The 24,585-nt window shown below is 37.3% G+C and overlaps 1 protein-coding gene across 1 annotated transcript in view; it reads right to left on the reverse strand.

The window, feature by feature from the left end:
• LOC119784980 (chemokine-like protein TAFA-2) overlaps window positions 1–24,585 on the reverse strand; it is a 137,021-nt gene that overhangs the window by 71,340 nt on the left and 41,096 nt on the right. Inside the window, exon 2 of the mRNA XM_038287319.1 lies at window positions 4,606–4,706. Coding sequence (XP_038143247.1) covers window positions 4,606–4,705 — 100 coding nt within the window. The 5' untranslated portion in view covers window position 4,706. The remainder of the gene's footprint in view (window positions 1–4,605; window positions 4,707–24,585) is intronic.

The following is a 24,585-nucleotide window of genomic DNA, read 5'->3' on the forward strand; positions in this document are numbered from 1 at the left end:
AAATATGAAGACGTTACATTTTGCACCGCTTGGTAAATTCACTAGAAATCTAACGCTAACACTGCATTATGATTTCTTTTGGGGTTTTTTAAACTTATATAAGTTTGCTTAAAATTTACCTTTCAGCTGGATGGAACCATGGGTAATTTCAAAATGGCCTGCCATAGTCTGGTTTAACTGCAATAACATTACGGAGGAAAAGTAGTGTATTGCTTGAATGGTAATGTAGCAATATATCATGTGAAGGTGCAATCCCAGACAGGAGAGGCACACCTTGCAGCAGGTTAACATGAAGTATAAAAATGTTCAAAGGTAAGACTAGAATAATAAGGCAGAGACAGAGGTCAGTCCGATTTCAGACAAGAAAGTCTGCTCCTGACCAGGTTATCTCTACAGGGAGAATGTTACTATAGACACAGAGAATGAGTAACCTCTCTTTGAGAAAAGGAAAACCTTTGAGTTCCCTAGAGTTCCCAAACTAACTTTGGGTGAAGGCCTGCAATGAATCTGGTAATTTTAGCAGCGTTGTCTGTAAACAACTTCTGTGTTTTGATGCTTCTCTTTTGCTTCCAGAATTTACTCGAAACGAAGTCATTTAGAATGTTTTTAGAGCATAAACAGTAGTGTATAGGATTTCCTGAAAGCGCAAGCCTGCACGTTCACGACGCTACGGAAACCGCGGCAGACCAAACCGGATGAAAGTGCGCATTCCGCTCGGAAAGAACTCATGCTCTTCCTCAACACTGAAGTCCTCAGACATTTTTCTTTCGTTGTTTCTTTCTTTGAACAGGTAAACAGCACATTTCTTCTTCTACGCTTGCATTATCGGCAGAGCAGACGCTGAATGCGCACTTTCATCTGATTTGGTCTGCCGGCTTCCGTAGCGTCGTGAACGTGCAGGCTCGCGCTTTCAGGAAATCCTATACACTACTGTTTATGCTCTAAAAACATTCTAAATGACTTTGTTTCGAGTAAATTCTGGATGCTACCCACTCAGGACACTTGGAATACATTGGACGAGCAGTATGGAGGAATATTGACACGTTTTTTGTGGACTTTTATGGACCTTTCTGTCTCGGGCACCATAGACCTCCATTATTTGAATGTCAGCAGACAGCAAGAAGCCTCCCAGATCTCCAGATGCATTTGAGATATCAAAAAAGTACTCCAGAGTGTTGTTCAGCATGGGGGTGAGTAGAAAATGAAGGCTAATCATGTTTTGGGTGTACTATTCTTTTAAGAGTTAAATTTAACACCAATCTGAGTGCATTTTGTCCCACTTTGAATTAGTGATAAATTAACTCTCTAAATAGTGTGTATCTTACTCCAGTTGTTGTAATAACTCTAAGCAGTGCAGGAGAAGGAGCTGCATTGCTAACATAACAATCTCCCAGCTCCTCATCCTCCAGTGAGATGTCTGGTTATCTGCAGCTTTCACCTCCCTGTGCTTAATATATAAAGAGGGGGACCAGCCTTAGTCAATGTATTCCTTTATATAAGCAGGTCTCTCCTAAAAGCACCCTCCACCAATTATTACTTTTAAAGTTCAGTTGTAATGAAATCTCAAAGTTAATTTCATACGTGTCAGAAAAACGATGATGTAAAAAACATCAATCCCCTATATGTGGTGGAAAGAGAGAGTTCGCTTTGCTTTTACATTGCTTGCTATGCTAACACTAGCATTCAATTGAATGTTGTAGGATAACACATGATTTGATGCAAACATTCCATCTGGAAAATAATTACAGCAATGTGCTTCAAGGAATGTCGCTGAAAGTGATATTTTGTTGTTGCATGGCTAAGAGCCACGCCATTTGACATCTTTTTGTTAGTCGACAGATGATAGATCCCAAATCCTTGGCTTGACTTCTACATTTGGAAAGAGTAAAATAAACTCAGCTGCACATTTTTTCCAAATCAAACATGTAAAGGTTTGTGCAAGTTAACACAACAGAATGTTTGTATCATGTTTTCAACTTGTAACAAAACAAGCAGAACACAAGATCAGCCTCATGCTTGCAGTCAGTGTAAACAAACTATTCAAATGCACTAAAAAACCCACAATGCTGTGCAACTTTCCACTCTGTTATTTTTACCCTGTCAAGCCCCATTACATTTTACTCCAAAAACTAATGAAGCTGCTGTAGGAAAATCCAAAGATTGCCCTGCTGTACTCCAACTGTTTAATTCAGATCCTACAAATTCCTTTGCACCGATTACTTGCAACAGCCTATAAACGTGTCTAGAGTAAAAATATTTCAGAATTAGGACCCAATTTTTATTTTGTCTTACCCTATCTCTCTTATTTATCAACATTTTCAATTTTTCACTCGCTTGGTGTGGACATCAGCACTTTAGTAAAAAAGATTGATGAAGCTACCTACTATGAGAAAGGCTGGCCTTCTTCCTATGCCTTTTAGCAGCCTTAATACTATAAAAATAGTTGCCCTTGCCTTTTCATGAATTTCTATTGAGAGCAAATGATGATGCCTGACAGCCAAAAAGCAGGAGAGTCTGTTTCACTCAAAAACAGACACTAAAGACACACATAAAAAAAGAAGCATGTTATCATATTCCACCAAGGACACAAATTCACTGTACAGATGGATACACCTCTACAAAGAATCGTGTTACTAAGCAGTGATAACATTATGAGAAATTCTCAATTTCCTCACAGGACATCAAATGACTCACGCAGGTCTGTCTGAAATAGATTTTGTTTTAAGAATTCCAGAAAAAAGTCCAGCTAGTAATATCCTATTTCAGGAAGCCACTAATGGACAAGTTGAACAAGGAAGGATTTGGACATAAAATGCACTGAAAGCACTACTATAAACAAAGTTGATAAAATTGCCTGCTCAGTAGGAAGAGTTATTTGAATAAAATAAGTTAAATAAATATCTTTACTCCACTGTACACTATCTTCCTTTGATTTTCTTAAAAGCCTTTTGCTTTTTGTCTAGACTTCCAAAAGGGACCCAAACACAGTAAGAGAATTGTTGATCAAAGGTTAGGTTAAGATATACAGTGAAGGTGCTATGAAGGCTGAGACTAATTTCTTCACCAAATAAATACTTTATCATAAAAGGTATCACAACATTTTTTAAATAGTGACTTTACTTCAGTTGTATTTCATGCACAATGGTTATCAGGAAAATAATGTTTACACCATGCATATTTAAATAAATGGTAGCAAACCTAAATGTTTTTAAAACCACTGCTAAATGTTTGGTTTTTTTAAACCAGGCAGAGATTTCTGTGTGTCATTGTTGTTTACCATTATAGTTTTTCATTTTTTTTTTCCATGATCAGAGGGTCATAATAGCTGACCAAATACTTTTTTTTACCTTAATACAAACTGATGTTCTCTTTTTTAAAACAATAATAATAAAAATGCGGTATCTTGAGCAACAATCTGCTGAGACGCTTTTGTTCCTGCAATATATGTGGATCTGGCTTTAATATGTGGAACATGCCTACAGTAAGAATTGCAACTGACCATTTCAACTCTTGCATGCAAACAATAATTCATCATGACTGTGACCTCGTTTAGGATGGGAACAAAGCAAGAGTTCCTAGTTTTGGTTATTATGACAATATGAGTTGGGCTATAGTTGGACTTTGCATATGTTCATGTTCAGTTTTTTTTTTTTTTTTTTTTTCTGGCTGATATATATATATATCTGCCAATATCTGATATCGGCCAATATATCGGTTATTGGTTGTTTAAAGCCCCTCAAATTAATATTGGTATGGGCCTTCAAAATCCCATATCGGTCGAGCTCTATTTCTAAATCAAAAAAAGTAATCAAATACTTTTGGCATTATTATGGAATTGGATAGGGATTTAACCTTTTTATCTATAGGTGCCATGCAGTAATGTTTGCTATAAATAGGTTTAATCTAAATAAACAAAATAACCAAAACAAATATTTCCTTTTTTTATTCAGGTGCATCATCTGCTCATAATGCAACTAATGCAGTTCTAGAATAAGGAAAAAAGCTAAAAAGCTTTTACTACAGCACCAAAGTGTAGTTTTTTTTTTTGCAATTGCTTCCCTTTTACACAGACCAAATTGGACAAGCTCGTTTACTATCACGAAAAAATGGGTGTATGACACTTTTTAATTTTCAACTTGACAGTAAGCTTATAAACTTGATACTACATATTGTCAACAATAACATGAAAAATATGAGCCTAAATGAGTAGAATTCCAAAAAAAAAAAAAATACCAAGACTATATTTATAACCTTACTTGGGAGCTCTGTTTCTACAAAAAGCAAAAAAGGTTGACATGCTTTTTTTTTTACAATTATATAACTTTTAACTGTGTTCATTCTTGCAAACAGCTTGTGTGATCCTTCTGTGATCTCATATTTTATTGTGGATCTGATATGTCTTGGAGATTCGCTCATGTGAATTAGAGTCTCTTCATTCCAACTTTACAACACAAAAAAAAATGAACCAAAGAGGATTCTTGCAGAAGTAAGCTAAAAATTTCCAATACTGTGTGTCTTTTTTTATAGAAAGATTCTCACCAGCCAAAAGGAACACATGTATATATAAAAAAGACAGACAGTAAACATAAAAAGGAATTAAATTACCTGTATGACTCCTGTGTGCATGTGTGAAAGAAGCCAGACAGAGGGATAGCAGTAGACTCCATACACCTACTCCACAAATCCAGAGACCCCGCTCCCGCATTCTGTAAAAAGCAGATAAAAAAAAGAAAACACAATCACAATGCAAACTGCATTTCTTTCAATCTTCATTGGCAACATTTAACCCCCATTGACTATTGTTAGTTGTCAGAGGGCCCATCTGCCCTCACATTGTGTGCCCCAGAGTAGCTGTGGCTACAATATTGCCTCCAACCATCAGTGTGTGAGTGTGAGTGTGAATGGGTGATTAACTGAATGTAGTGTAAGAACTCTATGGAGTCCCCTGGCTTAAAAAGGGATAAAAGTACAGACCATTTAACATTTCACTGCATGTAAACATCACAAATCTGCCAATAAAACAGTCTGTGATAATTAGTTGATTTTAAATAAAATGGGTGAATAATGTGAATGTTGTCATGTTACAGAGTTTCTGTCAAATAAAGATGCTAAGTCTGGAAGTAACAGCTCTTTTTGTCAAATCCTACAACTCTTACTTTGAAGTCATCATCATTTCGCACGTGGAGCAAGGCAGTCTTCTTACCAGGGGGTAATGTGGGTTCCAGGCAACCCAGCTCTTGATCTAAAAAGCAATTATTATTTCAAATTTCCCTGTTAACAAATTAAAGCTCCAATTTTCAGTAATTAAATAAGCTGCCAATTATTAACTTTAGCCTAATTTCTAGAAAAAACAAAAAAATACAACTCAGAAAGAAGGCAGTAACTTTTTATTGTAAAATCCAAATCAAATATAGTTTTTTTTTTTTTACTATTATTCAGCACAATCAATAAAAAAAAAATGCATTAATCTTTACTGTGTGTATGCAGGCTTAGAAGTATAAACCTTCACACACTTGCCAACCTAAATATTGTCCTATGTTTACCTGAGCAATGGGATTCATAGAAATAAGGCACTTTATATTCTAGGCACCGACTAGGACATAAACTTCCACAACAGGCAAAGTCTCTGTCTGCTCCGACAGGGGGGACATTTAGTCTGTGTCTCTGTGTACATTTCTGGGAGGAAATGACACCAAGAGAAACTGAATAAAGCAAATATAGGCCAAAACATACAATGTGACTAGCAGCCTACCATCTGTTGAATGCTTATAGATGATTTATTTACACAAACAAACAAAACACAATATTGAAGTATTACTGGAAGGATGTAAATCTCCTGCAAACACATACCGCTCCCCTGTAGCTTTTCTTGGTCTCATTGTATTTCAGTAACACAGCAAATAATGGCTTTTATTTTGGGCTTTTCTTGACAAATATAGCTTCACATCAGTCTAAAGAAATATGTCATGGCAAAAAGTCTCTTATTAAATACAAAAAAATTGTATATCATTGAAATTATAACTTTTTGTTTTGCAGATCACATGTCTGACGTCTCTTGAATTTGTGCTCTGCCTCTGACAACTCAGCTAAAAAATCCAGGGCAATATTTTGCCTCCAGAAGTCCCCTATTATCAATACAGTTAATTTGTGTGCAATTTAACTCAATATAAATGCATATTTTAGACATCCATAGTAAGTAGAATATAAGGAGGAAATTTTTTCTCAATCATTTGCGAGTGTGAATGGTCGAAACATTGTATATACATTGTATATTGAAGCACATATTAAGCGTATAGGTAATAACAGTTCTGCATTTAGTATTCTATTAACAAAAAATGTAACAACAATCTGAAACTTTGTCAGTGTGTGTATGTCTTTATGAATGGGTGAACTGATATTTTGAAAACAGAGAACCAAAGTGTAGTGCTATGCAAGTACTGGGCATTTTATCGTATGAATTTAAGATCTTTGGAATATAATATCATATGAATATAATATTTTCTATATATATATGAATTAAGCTTTTGTATTTTGAAGTATAGAATTAAGCCTGTTATGTCTAGATCTAAGTCCTTTTATTAATCTTTTCTCCTTTCTGCTCCTTCCATTTATCGTTATTCCTCCTATTTTGATTTTTTTTTTAAATCTCCTTTTCTGCCATTCTTTCTTCAGTTTTTGATTGAAGATATACCTTCTCTCTTACACTCAACAAAAATATAAATGCAACACTTTTGGTTGTGCTCCCATTTTATGAGATGAACTCAAAGATCTAAAACTTTTTCTGTATACAATATATCACCATTTCCCTGAAATATTGTTCACAAACGAGTCTAATTCTCTAAAATGAGCACGTCTTTGCTGAGATAATCTATCCCACCTCACAGGTGTGCCATATCAAGGTGCTGATAAACACCATTATTAGTGCACAGGTGTGCCTTAGACTGCCCACAATAAAAGGCCACTCTGAAAGGTGGTTTTATCACACAGAACAATGCAACAAATGTTATAAGCACTGTAAAGATTTTCCTCTAGTTTGGTTGAATGAAACCCTTTCAATTGCATAGCACTAGAGGTAGAAAGTAATTAGTTACATTTACAACTATTAACATAGTCATGCTAGATAATATTTTAACAACAAATGTGAATAATATTAGTTCTATCTACTGCTTGTTATTATAATTTATATTAGCTGGACCTAAAAAAAACAGTACTGTAAGCTTTTACTTTAGATTGTATTATCTAAACCTGTTTGACACGAGGGATAGTGAGTATTCGAAAATCAGGATAAAGATCACAATCATTCCGAAGAGGAGGAAAACCACAAAAAAAGCTTCATAGAAATGTGAAAGGATGCAGAGAGTTTTATTTGAGGGAAACGGATGCTGATATGTGAGAAATTATCAGCTTTAGGAACCCTAAAGACAGCAGCTATACATATTTGCCCCCAAAAATATATAACCATAGCTATATTTGAGGTTACGGAAGAGGATTAGGGCCACTGAAAAAAAAAAAAGTTAACTGATTTTTAAATTTTATTTCAGTTTAACATGGGGAAAAAGTCAGAATTCAGGCTTTTTTCTCAGAATTCTTCTGACTTTAATCTCAAAATTCGAACTTTTTTCTCAGAATTCTGACTTTAATCTCAGAATTCTGACTTTTTTCTCAGAATTTGGACTTTAATCTTAGAATTCTGACTTTTTTCTCAGAATTCTGACAGCTACTGTAACAAACATGTTAGCATCAAGCCATAGCCATGTCTTTTTTAGAGACTAGCTCTCTTGTTTTAATGACCTTCTGCTCCTCCATTAATGAGGGGACTCCTCGGGCATGTAAAAAGTTGCCTAATTCCGTCATTTTCCACCAATGTGTCACTGGCCCTCTCAAACAACTCACATCTTTGTCAGTGAAGCTGAGTGCTCCCACATCTCTTCTTTCATAGTGCCCATCTACATTAAAATCCAAAATTCTGAGATTAAAGTCAGAATTTTGAGAAAAAAGTCAGAACTCTGAGATTAAAGTCAAAACTCTCAGAAAAAAGTCAGAATTCTGACTTTTTCCCCATGTTAAACTGAAATAAAATTAAAAAATCAGTCAACTTTTTTTTTTTCTTCCGTAACTTCAAATATAGCTATGGTTATATTTTTTTTTTTTCAGTGGCCCTAATCCTCTTCCGTATGAAGTAGCTCGAGAAAACAGGTGTTGTTAATTTGTGCTTTACAGGTAAAATTGGTTTATGTTTTATTAATTTCGTGCTGCATTTTCTCTCATAGGAGTGATTTTTTTAATTAATTATTAACAGTTTAAGGCAAATATCGCCTCCGTCCCTTTATAAAATGAGTCAGAATTATGTTCTATTTCTATTTAGATAACTAATAAATCACATTTTATTAGAAGTTATTTGTTGTACAGGTAACTTTAATTATATTTGTGAATTTCATTGATCAAAATTACATAGTCATTTTACTTGAGTTATTTCATTTCATTTCATTATTTATTTATTTTTTTTTGCACTCTTTCCACCTCTGCATAGCACTAGTACTTTACTGGAGTTATTTGGTGCAGGGACATGTCGATCATCTTGGTGGGGCACCAGGAGGGGCCAATCAGTTTCAGGTAGACAAGTCGTTCTTAGTGATTTTTACTTGAAAAACTGAAGGATGCCACAGAAGACACAGAGCATAATTCTCTGAAACACAGTGGGAAGGATTTGTGAGGATGTAAGTAAACCACACTTTGTTGGTCTGCAAAAGTGAGCAGATTAACTCTGTTGCAGATAAGATTACACACACCTGGTGGGACCGAAGTGTGAGCTTGTGAGTTTTCTTTGCAGATGCACCATTTTCATGCATACAGTCTTTCTGTGTGTGTGTGTTGTCTTTGCCCCGAGGAGGTGTGTGCTAAGCCCTGGCTTGAGTTCTGAGCTTGGTGCATGACTCATCTGGCTGTTACAACCAGACCTTTCTTTTTTCTTTTTTGAGCAATAAGAAGCTGTAAAGCAAGAGGGACTAGGCCAAGGCTTTCTTTAGTTAGAGGCCATCACTCTTGTAGGTTTTTCTGAAAAACAATGTGGATGTTTTGACATGTAAAAGCCGGCTGAGGATTGCTGCAGGTGCCGTAGCCAATCAGTTTCCATACACTGAATATATTGTCAGTTTTCTTCTCCTCTCTCATTTGTCACCCCTTGTCTCCTTTGGTTGTCCCATACCACTCCCTCCTCCCACCTTATTCTTACTGCTCTCACCTATGCTCTGCAAGAAGTAAATAATTAGGAAACAAAGCAGAAACGCCGCCAGCTTCCTCTCCAGCTCATTTAGACACACAGCAGTGTTTGTGATCATGCAGTGCCACTTCATTATGGCTGGTTGTGGGTCTGACTGCTGCAAAACGAGTGGGTGTGAGATGCAGAAATGGATTCAGAAAGCAGGGAGCTGGGATAAAATGGGGGAAGAGAGAAGAGAGAAAGAGGAGGTGTGCGTGTTTTTGTATGTGTGTCACTGCACAGAAACAAGGGGGTTCTAATCAATAGCATCTAAACCACTTGAGTCTTCATCTGTATCAGACTCTGCAGCCAATGGTGACTCACTCATCAACAAACATGCACGTGCAAGAACTTAAAAAAAGCACTTTTCTGCACTGACAAACAAATACAAAGCAAATTTGGGAATCCAATTTTACGGTAAGTGCTTGTAAACAATTGTGTTCCACTTGTTTACATCTGTGTGTTTCTAGTAGCGCCTTTAGATGCTGCAGTCACCACAGTTCCTAAACTACTCTGATCCCATCCTGCGGTATGAATGCAGGCAAGGAAGGGAGCATGGGATGTTATGACCCTTTATAAGGTTGCTTTCATCAAATGAACACAGAAGTGAAAGAGAAAAGGAAGAGCAAGGAAAGAGAGAGAAACACTGTTGGAGGAAGAGTTGTTCTCTCCAATGACTTCTGCAGTATGTTCCATCTCTTTAATTAGTCCCATTGGAGTGCCCTCCCCGCTTCATGCGGATGATCAGTTTCCCCTTCATACTTTTGGTCTGTATTTCACTGTGTGCACATGTGGGTAAGTGTGCGTGTATGCATCTTAGCTAAAGCCAGACAGACATCTCTGGGGCATTTGGGCTCTGGTTTAGTTCCCCACAGTTCAGATAAAATGTAGTAGAAATATTAATATTCAAGGAGTTTTCACTCTTAGAACCATTTGTAAAACTGGAATGCCTGCTTTATCTGCCTCTGTAGCAATTAGCAAGAAGTGATTCATCTCACGCAACATACAGTACCTAGTAGTGAGATAACACACTATATGTAGGGTTGAAATGATTCATTGGGTAACTCGAGTAACTTGCTTAAAAAAAAAAAAATTGTTCCACAATATGGTCACAAAGATTCTGCTCTTTAATCTGCCCCTCATTGCACATAAATTTACACATGGAGCCACTACTGTCCCATCAAAATGTACGCTTTCAAGTGATAAAAGAGACATTAAAAGAACAAAGCTGGCATAAACATGATGCCCTTCACTTCTAACTTTCACAGTTAATTAGTTTCATAGAATGATCAGACTTACCATTCCTTTTGTAAATCATTATAAAACTTTCAGTGTCTAAAATGTAGGGCCATAACATTGTTCCATTGACTTCAATATCCCTCTCTGTTTCTGTTCTCCTTATTTCTTATTATATATTTAAACATTAAACAGGATTTGTCACCAGATGAATGTTGCTGGAAAACATTCTAGAATTTTCCTTTAAGGGATTAAAGGTTCACACATCCAGAAGCCAAGAAAATGATTCATCATCTAAGGCTAAGGTCTCAAAGTGTAAGTGTCCTGCAACTTTTAAATGGGCCCCTTTCCGTAAACACTTGAATCATTGATAAAACCGCCTTCACTTTAGGCCTAGACAGCTTGATCGGCCTTCAAGGACCACACTTTGGGAGCTGTGATCTGAGAGGTTTCAGTCACGAAGTTTAAATAACCAATTTCTATCCATTTTAGTTGGTCAGGAACATTTGTTTGACCAGTCTGTGACTCCAACTCATTCCAGTTCTGTGCTTAGAAGAGTTATCGGATCCCCGGTACCTGGCTTTAAAATCTGAGTTATGAAATCTAGATCTGTCCGTTTTTCACATCCTTGTATCATTAAAAGTGGATCTCACAATGAAATTCAATGTTTTATATATATTCTCTAATTATAAATTGGCCTAAACTGTTTGTTTAAATCTACAGGTTATCAGGAAGTGGAGACAATTGGGCGCCGCTACATAGGCAAAGTGAGTGTCCCAAAGGTTTTGAAAGGGTTTTGTAACCATACCATCAGCCTGTAAGACTATTCTATATCCAGGTTTTTTTTTTTTTTTTTTTTTTTTTTTTACACAACGAAACCACCCCGCCCCCACCGACCACAGCAAACACAGCCGCAAGGCAAAGCAAAGGACAGAGCAGCCCCACCCGGCGCACGCCAGAGAGCCAGAGCAGCAAGGCCGCCCCAGCCGCCAGAAGCCGGCACAAAAAGCAAAAAGAAAGCAGCAGACGCGACCCCACCACCCCCGCCGCGCCCGGCGCGAAAGCAGCACGACCCACCCCGCTCCGGCCCCGCACCGCCCACAGGCCGCCGAGAGGAGGACGGCCACGCCGGCCACGGCCCGTCCCCCCCCCGCCGCCAAACACCGAGCAACCCTCCACTCCCAAGCCGCGCACGATGCACCGCACCACGCGTCACCGGCACCCGCCCCAACAGAGCGAAGCCACACCCCGACCCGGGGGCACTCCAAAGGGACCCCCGACGCCCGCAACCCGCCCACAACAGACACACACGAACCCCGGCCACAGGCGCGACCACCCACGCCCCCCCCGGACGACGCAACCACGGCAAGCACCACGGCCAACCACCGAAACCCGGCACCGGAAGACGAGGCACGCCCCGACGCCCCGCAGAGCAGAAGCACCCCGGCCAGCACCACAAAAGAACCGATGCCCGGCGCCCAGCCCCACCCAGCAGCAGCACAGCCACCAGGCCAGTAGCCCACGTCCGCCACCACGGAACCCCCCAAGAGCACCGCACGCGGCCGCCGCAGGACCCCCCCGCGGCGCCCCAGACCCCGCCCCGACGGGGGCAACAGTCCCCCGGGCCAGACCCGCCAGGCACCCCGCTCCGAGCACCCCCCCGAGCCCCCAGGACCCAAGGACCCCCGAACTAGCCCCCGCGCCCCACAAGACGCACCCCATAGCCCCCCACTACACTAAGTGATATCCAGGTTTTGATAATTAAGTGCACTTCTGGGAAAGTGTCTTAGGTCATAGTTCACTAACATGTACTGTAGTTGAAGCTATTACGTCCAAATGCTACATTGCAATAGATACATCTGCTTAGCCAGCTAACGTCCCTCAATTCTAGGATCATTTTGCAACATTCTGACTAGTTATAAAAATCTCTTGGCAACAGAGGTAAAAAAACAACAACGAAAAAAACTATAACAATGTGCTCTAGAGAAATGTAACCTGGCTCTCATACTTTCATCTGTGCACTCTCACTGGTCCAGTGCAGAGGCATATTTATAAAAGGATTCACAATGTTAGATTTCTACATTTTCAAGATAGAAAAAGGAGTATCACAGCCAAATAGGCAGCTCAGATGACTTTAACCTGACTCAGTATAAAAAATTAAATCAAAACAACAAACATGGGCAAACATTTTGGTTTATCCAGGCATGTTGTTGCACCCAGGTAGTCAAACAGATTTAGGTTACTCTCCCTTGAGCTATGCTACCTTTCTGAAAAATCAATAGTCTGTGGCAATAAAAAAAAAAAAAATCTAGAAGAGGCTGACAAAGAAGCAAACAAAATACAGTTTTTAGGAAACATACCTGCAAAGACAAAGGTAGACATGCTGTAAGTATGACAAAAAACAGTACATCATTAAACTTGCCTGCAGATCTGCTTGTCTAGATTTAGGTGCTTAAGCTGTAAGGAACATTATGTACAAATATTATCTTCCCTATTATAGTAGAAGTTTTAGGACTACACTTAGGGCATGATTCCCTGAAAACTGACGTAGAGATTTAGAGGTTCTGAAAATCAGATTTAAGTAGGCTGGAAATAACTTTTATTAAGGAAAAGCAAAAGACTGAGTATTGACAAAGGAAGGTTTGCCATCCTTTAAATACAAAGAGTCCAACATTACAATTGAAGTCCCTCTTTATTAGTGTTAAATAGACAGTGAAGTAAATACACCCACCTGGTGACATGTCAACAATGGTATACTTATTTATCTGTTTTTGAGTAGTCAAAGCAGTCAGAATAGTTGATTTCAGCACAATTTGAATTCAAATATTTCATAATCGTATTAGAGTTAGTCTATAAGGCAACAGCTGTAAAATCCATATTGAACTTACTAATTTTTAACTCTTCAAATAACTGATTTGTGTTTTCTTCATTTACTGTGGATATATTAAGAAAAGTCTATTTGACTGATGCAGACTTGTTTAGGATGCAATTTTGTTCTGCTTATGTGGAGACAGCTGGCAAGAATATGGCTGTATAGTTGTTTTTTTCATTGTAGTAGTTGCTTGGATTCTGGGGAAAATGTTCCATAAATACTCAGTAGGCTGGCAGCTGAATATAGCACTTTTACAGTCAATAAGTTGAAGACAGTCTCCAAATAAAATTGCTCATCTATACCCACAGATTCCCTCATAGATCACATTGAGTGAAACAAACTAAAGCACATTGATCCATGTTGAAAAGTTCAATAGTGACTACATATAAAAATAATAACATAAAAATGCTAGAGAATTCCCATTTTAACTCCTTCTAAGGCGTTTTAGCTAAAACATTTTTGTTTTCATTTTCTAATAAAGTCTCCACAAAAACTCTCATATACTGAATTGTAATGAAGGCATCATTTAAGATGAGGAGAGTCCAAAGTTTGTAATATCTTTTAAATATCTTTTGATATTTTGCCTTCACCAAGTGGAAAATATAAAACTTCAATAAAAAAATTTAAAGGAAGAATAGACACAAATCAAACTGCATTTGTGCTGTTGGTCCATGGGAAAAAGACATATTTTTTCTTTTGTTTATGAAGCACATCTAAGACTTGAAGAAAAGAAAAGGCCCAAAATATTCAAAATGAGCAAATTTAATGCAACTTAGGTTGACAGAAAATAAAAGCCACTCCCAATTTAGGATTAATAAGCAAAAACATTGGAATATAGCTTGGACTGTGTTTTACACAGATATCTGAATAATTAAATTAAATATGTTAAAAAGTAATAAAAATGAACCCAATTTTATGTATCTTTTTTTTTTTTTTTTTTTGCAATCACATCTTTTCCACTTAAATTACAAGCATGTAAATAATGAGCTTGTTTGCAGCAGAACTTGAAAGTGCAAAGAAAACAATTTTTCAAAAAGAAATCTCTGCATTCTTCTCACTTTATGAACAAGCTTGTTTGGGAAGCAGAGTTGGGACTCCAAGGACTTTTCAAACCTAATTGCGACCTCAAAAGATTTTGCTTGATTAGGCTTCCCTGATCCTGCCAGAAGCATGTCCATGTGTTTCATTAATCAAACCCACAGTTTGGCTTTTGCGGATGAATTGACTCAATGTGACCTGTAGAGAAACCCAGTGGCTCCAAATTAAGCCTCCAATTTAACTAGAATTGTGGTAACTCAGCACTATGGTGTGGGAGTATGTGTGTGAGAGAGGAAAAAAGAGGTAGATGTAAAAAAGATAGGGAAAAAAAGTGGAGTGGAAGGCTTTTGGCCATTTACCCTATCTTCTTCAGCCCTTTATCTCTGTCTTATTAGTTAACAATACTCCATGACTTGAGCTGGGTGCTCATCACAGGCTTCACATTCACATCTTTCAAATCAGCTTTCGCTGCTGCCGCTTCAAGTGTGTTCCCAACACATCCCCGAAGCTTGTCTCGACCCAAGGGTGTCAAACTGCATTCATTTCACCCCTCTCTCCTCCTCTTGCCCCCATCTGTGTGTGATGATTGCTGTGCTAACCTGAAGTACTCACTGCACCGGAAGGTACAATCCCGATGTCATCACCAATCATGTGTGTACACACGACACAGCTACCCCTAAAACATCCTCAGGTCAACCGCGCTCAGAGGGTGTGCGTGAACGTAGAAGAAAACTACTGTCTGCTGACAGTGCAAATCCAGGTGGTGAATGCAGCCATGCTGGCGGATCCTTTCCCTTTCAAGCTAGTCCAAAAACATCCCACAATAAAGGAAGAATAAAAGGAATTTCCATCTCTCAACTACAACCGTGAGTTACACCATAACTGAAGGCTGACTTAACACTGTGAAAAAAAAACATCAAAGTCTTTCTCTGTAGAATACATGGTAGACCACTATTTTTATATGTATATATTACTTTTTTGACAATACTTTGAATTTATTCAAGTCTCCTGAGCAATGAAAGGAAAAAAAAACTTTGATGTAAATAAACAAATTCACAAAGGAATCTCTAAAGCTTTGGAATTGAAGAAATATATCAAAGGAAAATGCAAATGACACTAAGTGCACTCCCTGTCGAGAACAGAAGTACAGTGGCTTGCATGAGAAAAACTAATTTATAAAGAATAATCAAATAGAAAATAAAAGTGGATAAAATGACTTCTTTAATTTTAGTTGGGGTTTCTAAGCCTTCAAACCAAATGTCAGAATTGGGTATCTAGTTTTAGGGATGTTCATTAAACCTTTTCTTGGAAATGTAACTTCTGAGGAAAATAGGAAAGAGTTGTTTCAAGAGCGTAATCTCTAATTCTTTTCAATTGAATCCCCAGATTTTTTTTTTTTTTTTTAGGGATGATATTCCTGCTGGATACAGAACTGTTTCTTTATAAATATGTTAGTGAGCATTTTCTATCTACAACACCAAGACCTAGTCAACCCTCGTTATCCCCGTACAACAAACAGATTAAGCTGAACCTGAGCCTAATTCTAGACATTCTTGCATGACTGAAAACAATGTCCAAAAAGGGGAAAGAAAGAAATCATACAGTGTATGCCCACCTTTAAGTACTGCGGGTTGGCGTGGCTGGCCCTTTCTGTCAGCTGCACCTAAAAAACATCTGCTGGTCTACCTTGTGGGGATTTAAGGAGTTGCAAAACATCTCTTCCCTCCCTGATGGTCCAATGTTACCAGTATCAATCATTGCACCCTTGTGAATTCTGATTTAGTTCTTTCACCAATGACATCTACCTGTGATTAACCTCTTTCTGTCCTCTTAGGTTGAGACGTACCATCTAGTTCTGGACTTCAACTACCAGCTCTATTTAGATTGGACCTTCTCCCCTAAGCGTCTGTCCTTTGCAGCTCATTCCCACTCTGGACTCGCACACTTCCTGCTTAGATTGCTCACCAAACTGACAGATTCCCCACTCTGTGTGTTAAAAACCATCACAAGTTAGATACATTCATCTATTATCTCAAAAAAAGATTCTTTGCTCATCCTAATTTTTACCTCCCACTCCAGATCAGTTGGCTGTAGCTGACCAGGTTGTCTCGATCTCCTCCCAATCACTTTGTACAAACTTGTTATATAACCTTTTTCATCTTCACAAGCATCTCTGTGCCTGGTTCTTCATGTGGGTCAGAATTACTTCAAATAAAGGCAGAATGGATCTATCATAAATAATATTAATTTGCTTACTGTAGAATGAACATGCAAAAATGAAAAGAAAGACAGATAAACACTCAGAAAATAAACACACATGATGGAAATTCTATGATTCTCACGAAAGACTTAAGTATTGTAAAGATTGAGCAAATGATTCTCAGGTTTGGTCAGATAACTATCTGTAATAGGGTACTAAAGGCTTAAAGGGTAAAAAGGGTTATTTTCTTGTTCCAGTACTGACTTGATGAGTGAAAAGTACAGTCTATTTATCTTGCTTTAAAGCGAGGGTGATTTCATGTGTCCATCTACCAGATAGACAGGTGAAAGTGACCAGCAGTAAAAGCACTTACTCGCCTTATTCATTGTGCTCCATGTGCCTTCTAGCTGAATTTTTTATAACAGTGTGGTTTTTAGTGCAGTTTCACTTTTTACTGTCTGTGCTGCTCAGCAGGTAAATATAGAATTTAACTCTTTCCATTATGTCTATCTTTGGGTCTTGCCTTCTTTCTTTGTATTTGTTTCTTATTGATTAAAATCAACAGTATGTTATAACTTGTTACTTTAGTATATTGTGCTTCAAGACTATTGAAGCAGAATGGTTTCAATTCTTATATTTACCTTTTTAAGAGAGGTCCGAAAAGAATCAAAGTAATATGGGCAAATAAACAGACTTGTTTCTTGATCCTGTAAATTATGCTAAATTGTAAATTGGGATGAGTTAGCACCAACTGATATAGGGCAACAACAGCTGTCTTTATCATACAAAGAAAACAACTACGAGTAATAAAAGAAGTCTGCGCTGTCTCACTTACTAGTATCTGAGCTAGATGAAAGTGGGCATAAAAAATGGTTACTATTTTAATTGTGGTATGATTAATGAACTCAGTTCTTTTAGTCTTTTCATTAGATTATTATACGGTACCAGTTCACAAGATAAGTACTCTTGAGTAATTTTACAAGACAAACAAATCCAATGAAATCAAATATTTAGTGTTGGTGACACCTAGTCCCATCAATAGAAAAATGGAAAAATTTTATTTTGCGCTTTTCTAGACACACCAACCATCCAAAACTCTTTTAAACTGGAGCCAACTTCACCTCTACACATTAATATGCAGATAGTTGGCAACTCTTATCATGCCTTGCCCAAAGGCACATCCCAGTGTGGCAAGAGGAAGCTGGAATAGAATCCACAAGATTATGAATGACATAAAAATATATAAAACTATTGTTCTACCTGAGTCCCATCACCCTACTTTTAGTCATGAAAAAATCCCTTTAAATTGAGTTGATGCTGTAATGTCAATTGCAAATTAATGATCCGTTTGAAGAACTCTAGCTAAATACATGAGCTAGATTTGCAGCTGTACCATCTGCAGTAGTTACTGGACAACAGGTGGGGTTCACCAAGTACACATCACCAGTCCATCATCAGACAGTGTTTAGTTTTTGCCCAAAATAAAATAAAGATTAGGATGAAACAGCAGGTAGTATAAACTTGAAGAGGACAAAGGAACCAGTGATGCATTTTTAACAGCTTGTAATAATTTACCAAAATCAATTAGTAAAGTAGAAACATGTCAAGTGTAGCATCAGAGACCTGTGGTATTTGCTGCATAAAGGGCGCAGATAACTCGCAAAATAGTCTTTTTTGTGACTTACTAGGAACAAAATATTAGTATCAGAATTTAAACAGAAAGAAAATGTTTTGTGAACAATTTTTCTTTGTTATGATTATTAAAAAAACAATGTTTTTGGCTTTAAGGTAGGACTCCAAATCATGTCAGCACATAAATGCCTTCATTGATCAGTCAGATTTACAAAAATCTGTGTATGCCGTGTACTTTGAGATTGATCGCTTAAATATAATCTATTTTTTATTGGCTTAATACAATAATAGGTATTATTCTTATTTGGAATATTTTGTCCAGCAATTATGCTACAAGTACAAAATTACCTACTGCATGGATGAAAATCTTTAAACTATACAAATTGAAGCTTTTATTTAGTTATGCACCTGAATAACTTTTTAATTATTTTAAAGCGCTGATTGTCAGAAAAAATAAATTTGGTCGGATTGTCTTTTATGAGGGATATATAATGCAATGTCTGTACACATTAGGTTGATGAGATTAGTGATATGAGTAATTAAGAGCCAGTTAGCAACAAAAAGATCCTAAGCTACAAGCTCGAAACTCTACTGACATGAATGCCTAAAATGGAAAAAAAATGGTTTCAGATTTACAAAAATTGATACTGGCACATCTTATCTGCCTTTCTTTCCACATAACTCTGTGCCTAATTATCAAAAATAAGAGAACATAAATAAATTGCCTCAATGAAGGCTGTAGACCTCTCTGGTCTCATTCTGTAACTATAATCTCCTCCAGTTCAGACCTATTTCTCTGCCCTACATACATAATTTTGTAAATGAAGCATCTGCTTGGGTGGTCCCTGTAGGCCAATGTGTATCAGACTCAGACGGCTCACACAGGAGTACATAGCGCCATTTAAAATTAGTTCTAACAGAAGTTCCCAAAATATGTAGAACATGGCTTCTACATTTGTGGATCTGCCAAAATCAAACTAAATATGAATCTTTAAATATACAACACTCGGAAAATAACAAGGTTAGGAGTGTATGGAGGATGCTTATGAGTAAAAATTGATAAAAACATTTCTGAAGCTCGGTTAGCAGAGCCAAATACAAATTTTTCTGAATGAAATAACCATTAAATGCATTACCAGTACAGATGGACAATTTATAGTGAAATAATTTGAGGAAAACTGTGGCTTAAAACCTAGTTGCCAATTGGACAAAATATACACAGGCCACAGATGTAGTTAATTGAGTATGATGCCAGACAAGGTAAGGGCCCTGTCACACCTTGTTGATTTAGACAGCCGTATGTCGACGTGTACCAGTGTGTTTCAGCGTGCTCATAACTTATACAAAACGTCCCCATAACTTACCCAACGTATGCCAGCGTTTTTGCCAGATTTTTCATATGTCAGGTATATGCTGGTCTAAATCCTCAAGGTGTGACATGGGCTTAAAAATTGTTCTCTTGAATGCTAGCTCAGACATCTGTACAACACCTATGCAATGGAAGATAAGGATGCGAGTCCCAGGTTTGAAGAAAGTTGACCATGAACAATAGTCCAACTATCTAGGGATGACATTTCCAAAATTGAAAAAGTAAAGTAAACTTTAGCATTGTTAAAGAAATTAAATCGAAATATTAAATTCAGGAGCAGACTTAATCAAGTGAACCAGATATTTGCCTAGAGTTGAGGGGGTGTCTATACATTCTGTTTGCCTGATTCACTTTTCTTTTGTAATTTTGGAGAAACCTTTAAGGCATTTTAAGTGTCATCCAGTTCTTGCATTATCTTAGCTGTGTTTCAAAGGATAGAGCGGAAGGTGGATGAAGGTGGGTCAACTCCAATCTGTTGGAATAGAGTAAAGAATTAACCAGCAAGCAGCGTCCCAAATTTAAAGGCCTTTAATGCTTTAACCCTAGATCTAAGGCCATGAAGTACAGATTGTCCTAGAATATCAGATACTGAATAGCAGTAGATGCATCTGCCCCCATAATGATGTTTTTGTTTTCTTTTTTCTTTTATTTAAATCTTTCAGATCATCAAAGGAATGCTAATTTGAAAAGCCCAGATAATCACAAAATGATTTGATCAAATAATGGTTTATGTTACAGTATAAAGAGAAAAAAGAAATCCAAATCAGCTCAACAAACTCAAAAACAAAAAAAAAAAAACAAAAGAATGTGTTCTCTTAATATAACAATTTCCAGAATTGTCTCCATTCAGCCTTACTAAACTACTATGGCAATAACCAACCTGATTAAAACTACATCAGATCATTTTATTCGGCTTCAACTCAGGATCATAAGTAGGTCCCTCCAAACTTTTAATTTTGGTTTTCTGTCATTCAGAAGGGATTTTCTGAGGGTTTTTTTGGACTCTTTCCTGCACCATAACTGAAGTGCACTTGAGCTTCAGGTCATTAACTGATACACCAAACATTTCCAATCCATGTTGTACAGTGTTACTATGTGACCTCCTAGATGAATCAGAGTGATAATTAAAGTACACCAATTCCAAAGGAGATTTTTCATTTTTCATGTTTTCTCTTTTCCCTGTAAAAAAGCTCTCAACCTTGTTTTAGTGAATTCTCACGCCCTTAGAAGTAGCTTTGCAGCACTTTCCAGGCTGGTAAATATCAATGAGTTTGTTTCTAATCTGAAAGATCTATAGAGTGATGTGCTAGTTTGTAAATATTTGGGCAAACTTCATGCTTTCAGACATGTTCTACTTGAGGGATTCCTTATATGACAAATATCAGGCCAAACCTTGGGATCAACAAAAATAACCCCGAGCGTTTTACATAAGAGGCCGACACATAAATGTTCCTCTTGGAGGGGCTTGCCCTGCAAGCTGATTGGGCATATAGAGGGTAAAAACACTAAGAAAGTAGATCCACGATTCACTTCAAGTTTATTTTGAGTACTTCAGTTTCAATTTTAAATTTCCTTTATGAATGTTAATCTGTAAATAATCTTACTAAGTTTTTTTGTGAGACAGACAACTCAGCCGTTAAGACTTGAAAGCAGCAAGTGTTATTTCTTTAGAAAGCGACAAACAGATTCTTCATTATTTCTCATTGTCGAATTCATTTTATCTTCCATTTGAGACAGATTTAAAGAGAAGCACTGGCTGAGGTTACACTAACAGAATGACCTGCTGTCAACTCCATTAATGTTTTCTTTTCTGCACACCTCCTCTGTTCATGTCTGCACCTCTCATACACAGTTTATGTAACTTTGTTTCCCCTCCACAGATAACTCTTTGCGCTCTATTTCTTCTCACAGTCTGCTGCATATAACTTATGCATGCTGTTTTCATGCAGGTTGCCAGAATTAGGTGTGTTATCTCTGCGCATGCTCCTCAAATATGTGTTTTTTTATGTATAAACCTACGATCCATTTTACTGACAGCTGCTATAGATCAAAGGATATAAGTGACGGTGTTTTACTCATGGTAATAATACTGCAGGAAGCTGCAGATGAGGTCAAACATGGCAAATTGCCCGGACACCTACACACAACTAAATGAAAGAATTTAGACACATAAAAACACACCCTGATCTGTAGATCAATCTCTATACACTTTCTGGCATATTTTACGGCAGTCCATTATTTCGTTGCTTGTTTGTTGCCTAAATTCATTCCTGCATCCCAGCCAGTTCATCACCTCTCTACAGCATTTTTTACATTGTCTTCTGTGTCCTTCCACCCTATGCTTATATTGTCAGAGGTCAGTTAGACTTTTAATGGATCTAGGATCATTTGCTGTAATTATAATGTTAAATGAAGTGCTAGCTGACCGCCATGTGGAGGTTTTATGTTTATGTTTTCTTCTTGTAATGTGCAAGTCAGCTCCCAATAGATACGGCTGCCATATCAGCATCCCTAACAACAGATGGACTCCAGTGACACACATGCATTAAAAGCCCCATCACCCCCTTATTTTACCCAAAAGTGACACAAATTAACAGGAGCATGTAACACAATTTTGAAAAGTCTGTGTATCGTTCTTGATCCAAGAAGTGCTGTTTTTACACAGTATGGGATGGCTGGGTAAGTAAACTTCAAACAGCAATCCATCCTGTCACAGCAAATTCCACTCAGCAGGAGTCTCTTTGTGCTGCCAGTATCTCTGGCAGATGTGGGGACTGGCACAAAACTCCCATCACAACTTATTGCCAGCAGATCTTTATGAGCTATTGACTTTTTTATGCGTTGCTCCATCAGTCATGATAATGGAGAAGTGGAACTACAGGGCCAGGCAGATCAGCAGCTGGGAAGGAAAGAGAGATGCAGGCAGATGGCCAGAAAAATGAAAAAAAAAAAAAAATGTTGTTTTGTATAACTTTTAAAGTTATTGTTACCGTTTGTCTTTTTTATTCCAATTGTATTTTTGCTTAATTAGTTTTTTATTGGTATTTTTAGGTATCTAGTGAGATATAAGGTCTGGTCAAACAGCTTTGAAACATGCAGCCATTTTTATCTCATTCTGACATTAAATCAGACAAGTTTTTAATGTTTTAGTTTGGTCAGAATTGCTAAAACTATTAGATTTTCTTAATGGTAGAGTATTGCAAAATATAATCTAAGAATTCTGTAATTACCAAGTTTATTGTGCCTTTAAACAATATGAAAACCCCCAGATGATCATACCTTAGGTTAGTAATGTTGTGATTTCTTAACTCACATCAGTTTGACCAATGGGAGGCACAACTGTGAAAGTATTATAAGACGAACAGATCCTAAATAGACATAATCAAAATAATTCAAACAACATACCAGGAGGAGAATTCATTCTCTGGTACTATTTCCACATCATCCCATATATATCTGTTCCAAAAAATATATGTAGTGCGAAATGGCACAGGAAAATTCAGCTATCATTCCAGAAGAAGTCAGCCTTAAAACGAAAGTCAAGCTTCTAAATGCACTGAGAGAAAAAACTTAACTTCCACAGACATGTCATCTAGTGGAACTAAAATTGGAAGATTTAACTGTAATTACCATTATAATATATTTAAAGAAAAATGTGATTTAAAGAAACCTTTAAAGATGGATGGGTGCACTTCACATAGAAAGATGAGCTAATGGGGAAATTCTGATATAATATGTTTGTTTTTTTAATTGCCAAAGAGATTAAGGTTTAGGTGCAAAATGGTCCTTCAATGGGACAGTTACCCTAATTTAACCACCAGATCACATTCAAATGGGCTTTAGGACAAAAACTATCCATATTTCACATGACATATCACAAAACCCTAAACTTTAGACTAGAAATAATTTGGGGGACAAAGCTGAAAATAAGTAAATCAGCGATGAGAGGTACAGACTCCAGTACTACACACTCCTGACTAAGTACCATTTATGTCAGTAGGAATAAGATACGATACCAGCAGAAAGTTGTTAAAACTTTGAATAAATTTAATATGAAATTCTAAGAAAAACATATTGAAAAAGCTGGATTTGGGGAAAGTAAAAAAATAAATAAATAAATAAAATTAAAAAAAAGGGGGCAGGGTACACCCTGGACAAGTCACTAGTCTGACGCAGGGCAACACAGAGCCACACCATGACATACAACCATGCACCTGCACACTCATACCTAGAGACAATTTAGACCAATTAAACTAACAGTCCTGTTTTAGAACTGTGGGAGGAAGCCGGACTACCTGGAGAGAACCCAAGCATCCACAGGGAAGCAAACTCCATGCAGAAATCAAACCCGGAACCTTCCTTCTTGCTGCAAGGCAACAATGCTACAAACTGTACCACCATGATTTATATTTTTTATTTTTATTTTTTTCAGGATGTTCCATGACAGGGAGGGAAGAGAAGCTTAAATAAGAAATTATGAAGCAACCTTAATCCAACCCATTGAAGTCTTCCTGTGTAGTCCAGCATTGTTACAATTTTAATTCTTCTCTTACTTTAAGTATAAACAGTTGTGATCAGTTTAATCTCTCGGCAGCAGCTTTCAAAGAGTATAGTAATTGGAAGAAGATGACTTTTGGTTGAAATCAGCAATCCAGGTTTTGAGTGCATTAGACAAAGTATCTGGTCAAGGAGCAAAGCCAAGACACAGCAAACAGATAAGACTCCTCTTGTCTTCAGAACAGCAATGGCAGACATCAGAATCGTGGATGAGTTTCAGAAGCTATTCAATTTATAATGAATTTTATACCAAGGCATTTTGCTCTTGTATGGCATTTTAGTGGACTGATTCAATGTGTAGATTAATATATTAAGCCCTTTACTTATGGATTTATCTGGTTTCATCTTTCTACTGAAGCTTTACGGAAATGGCCACTGATTCCATTTGGGCGAAGCCTTATAGATCTGTCTTCAAATATACA

This window comes from Cyprinodon tularosa, unplaced genomic scaffold, assembly GCF_016077235.1.
Source record: "Cyprinodon tularosa strain WSP-4 unplaced genomic scaffold, ASM1607723v1 ctg239, whole genome shotgun sequence".
In the NCBI taxonomy this organism is placed as follows: domain Eukaryota; kingdom Metazoa; phylum Chordata; class Actinopteri; order Cyprinodontiformes; family Cyprinodontidae; genus Cyprinodon; species Cyprinodon tularosa.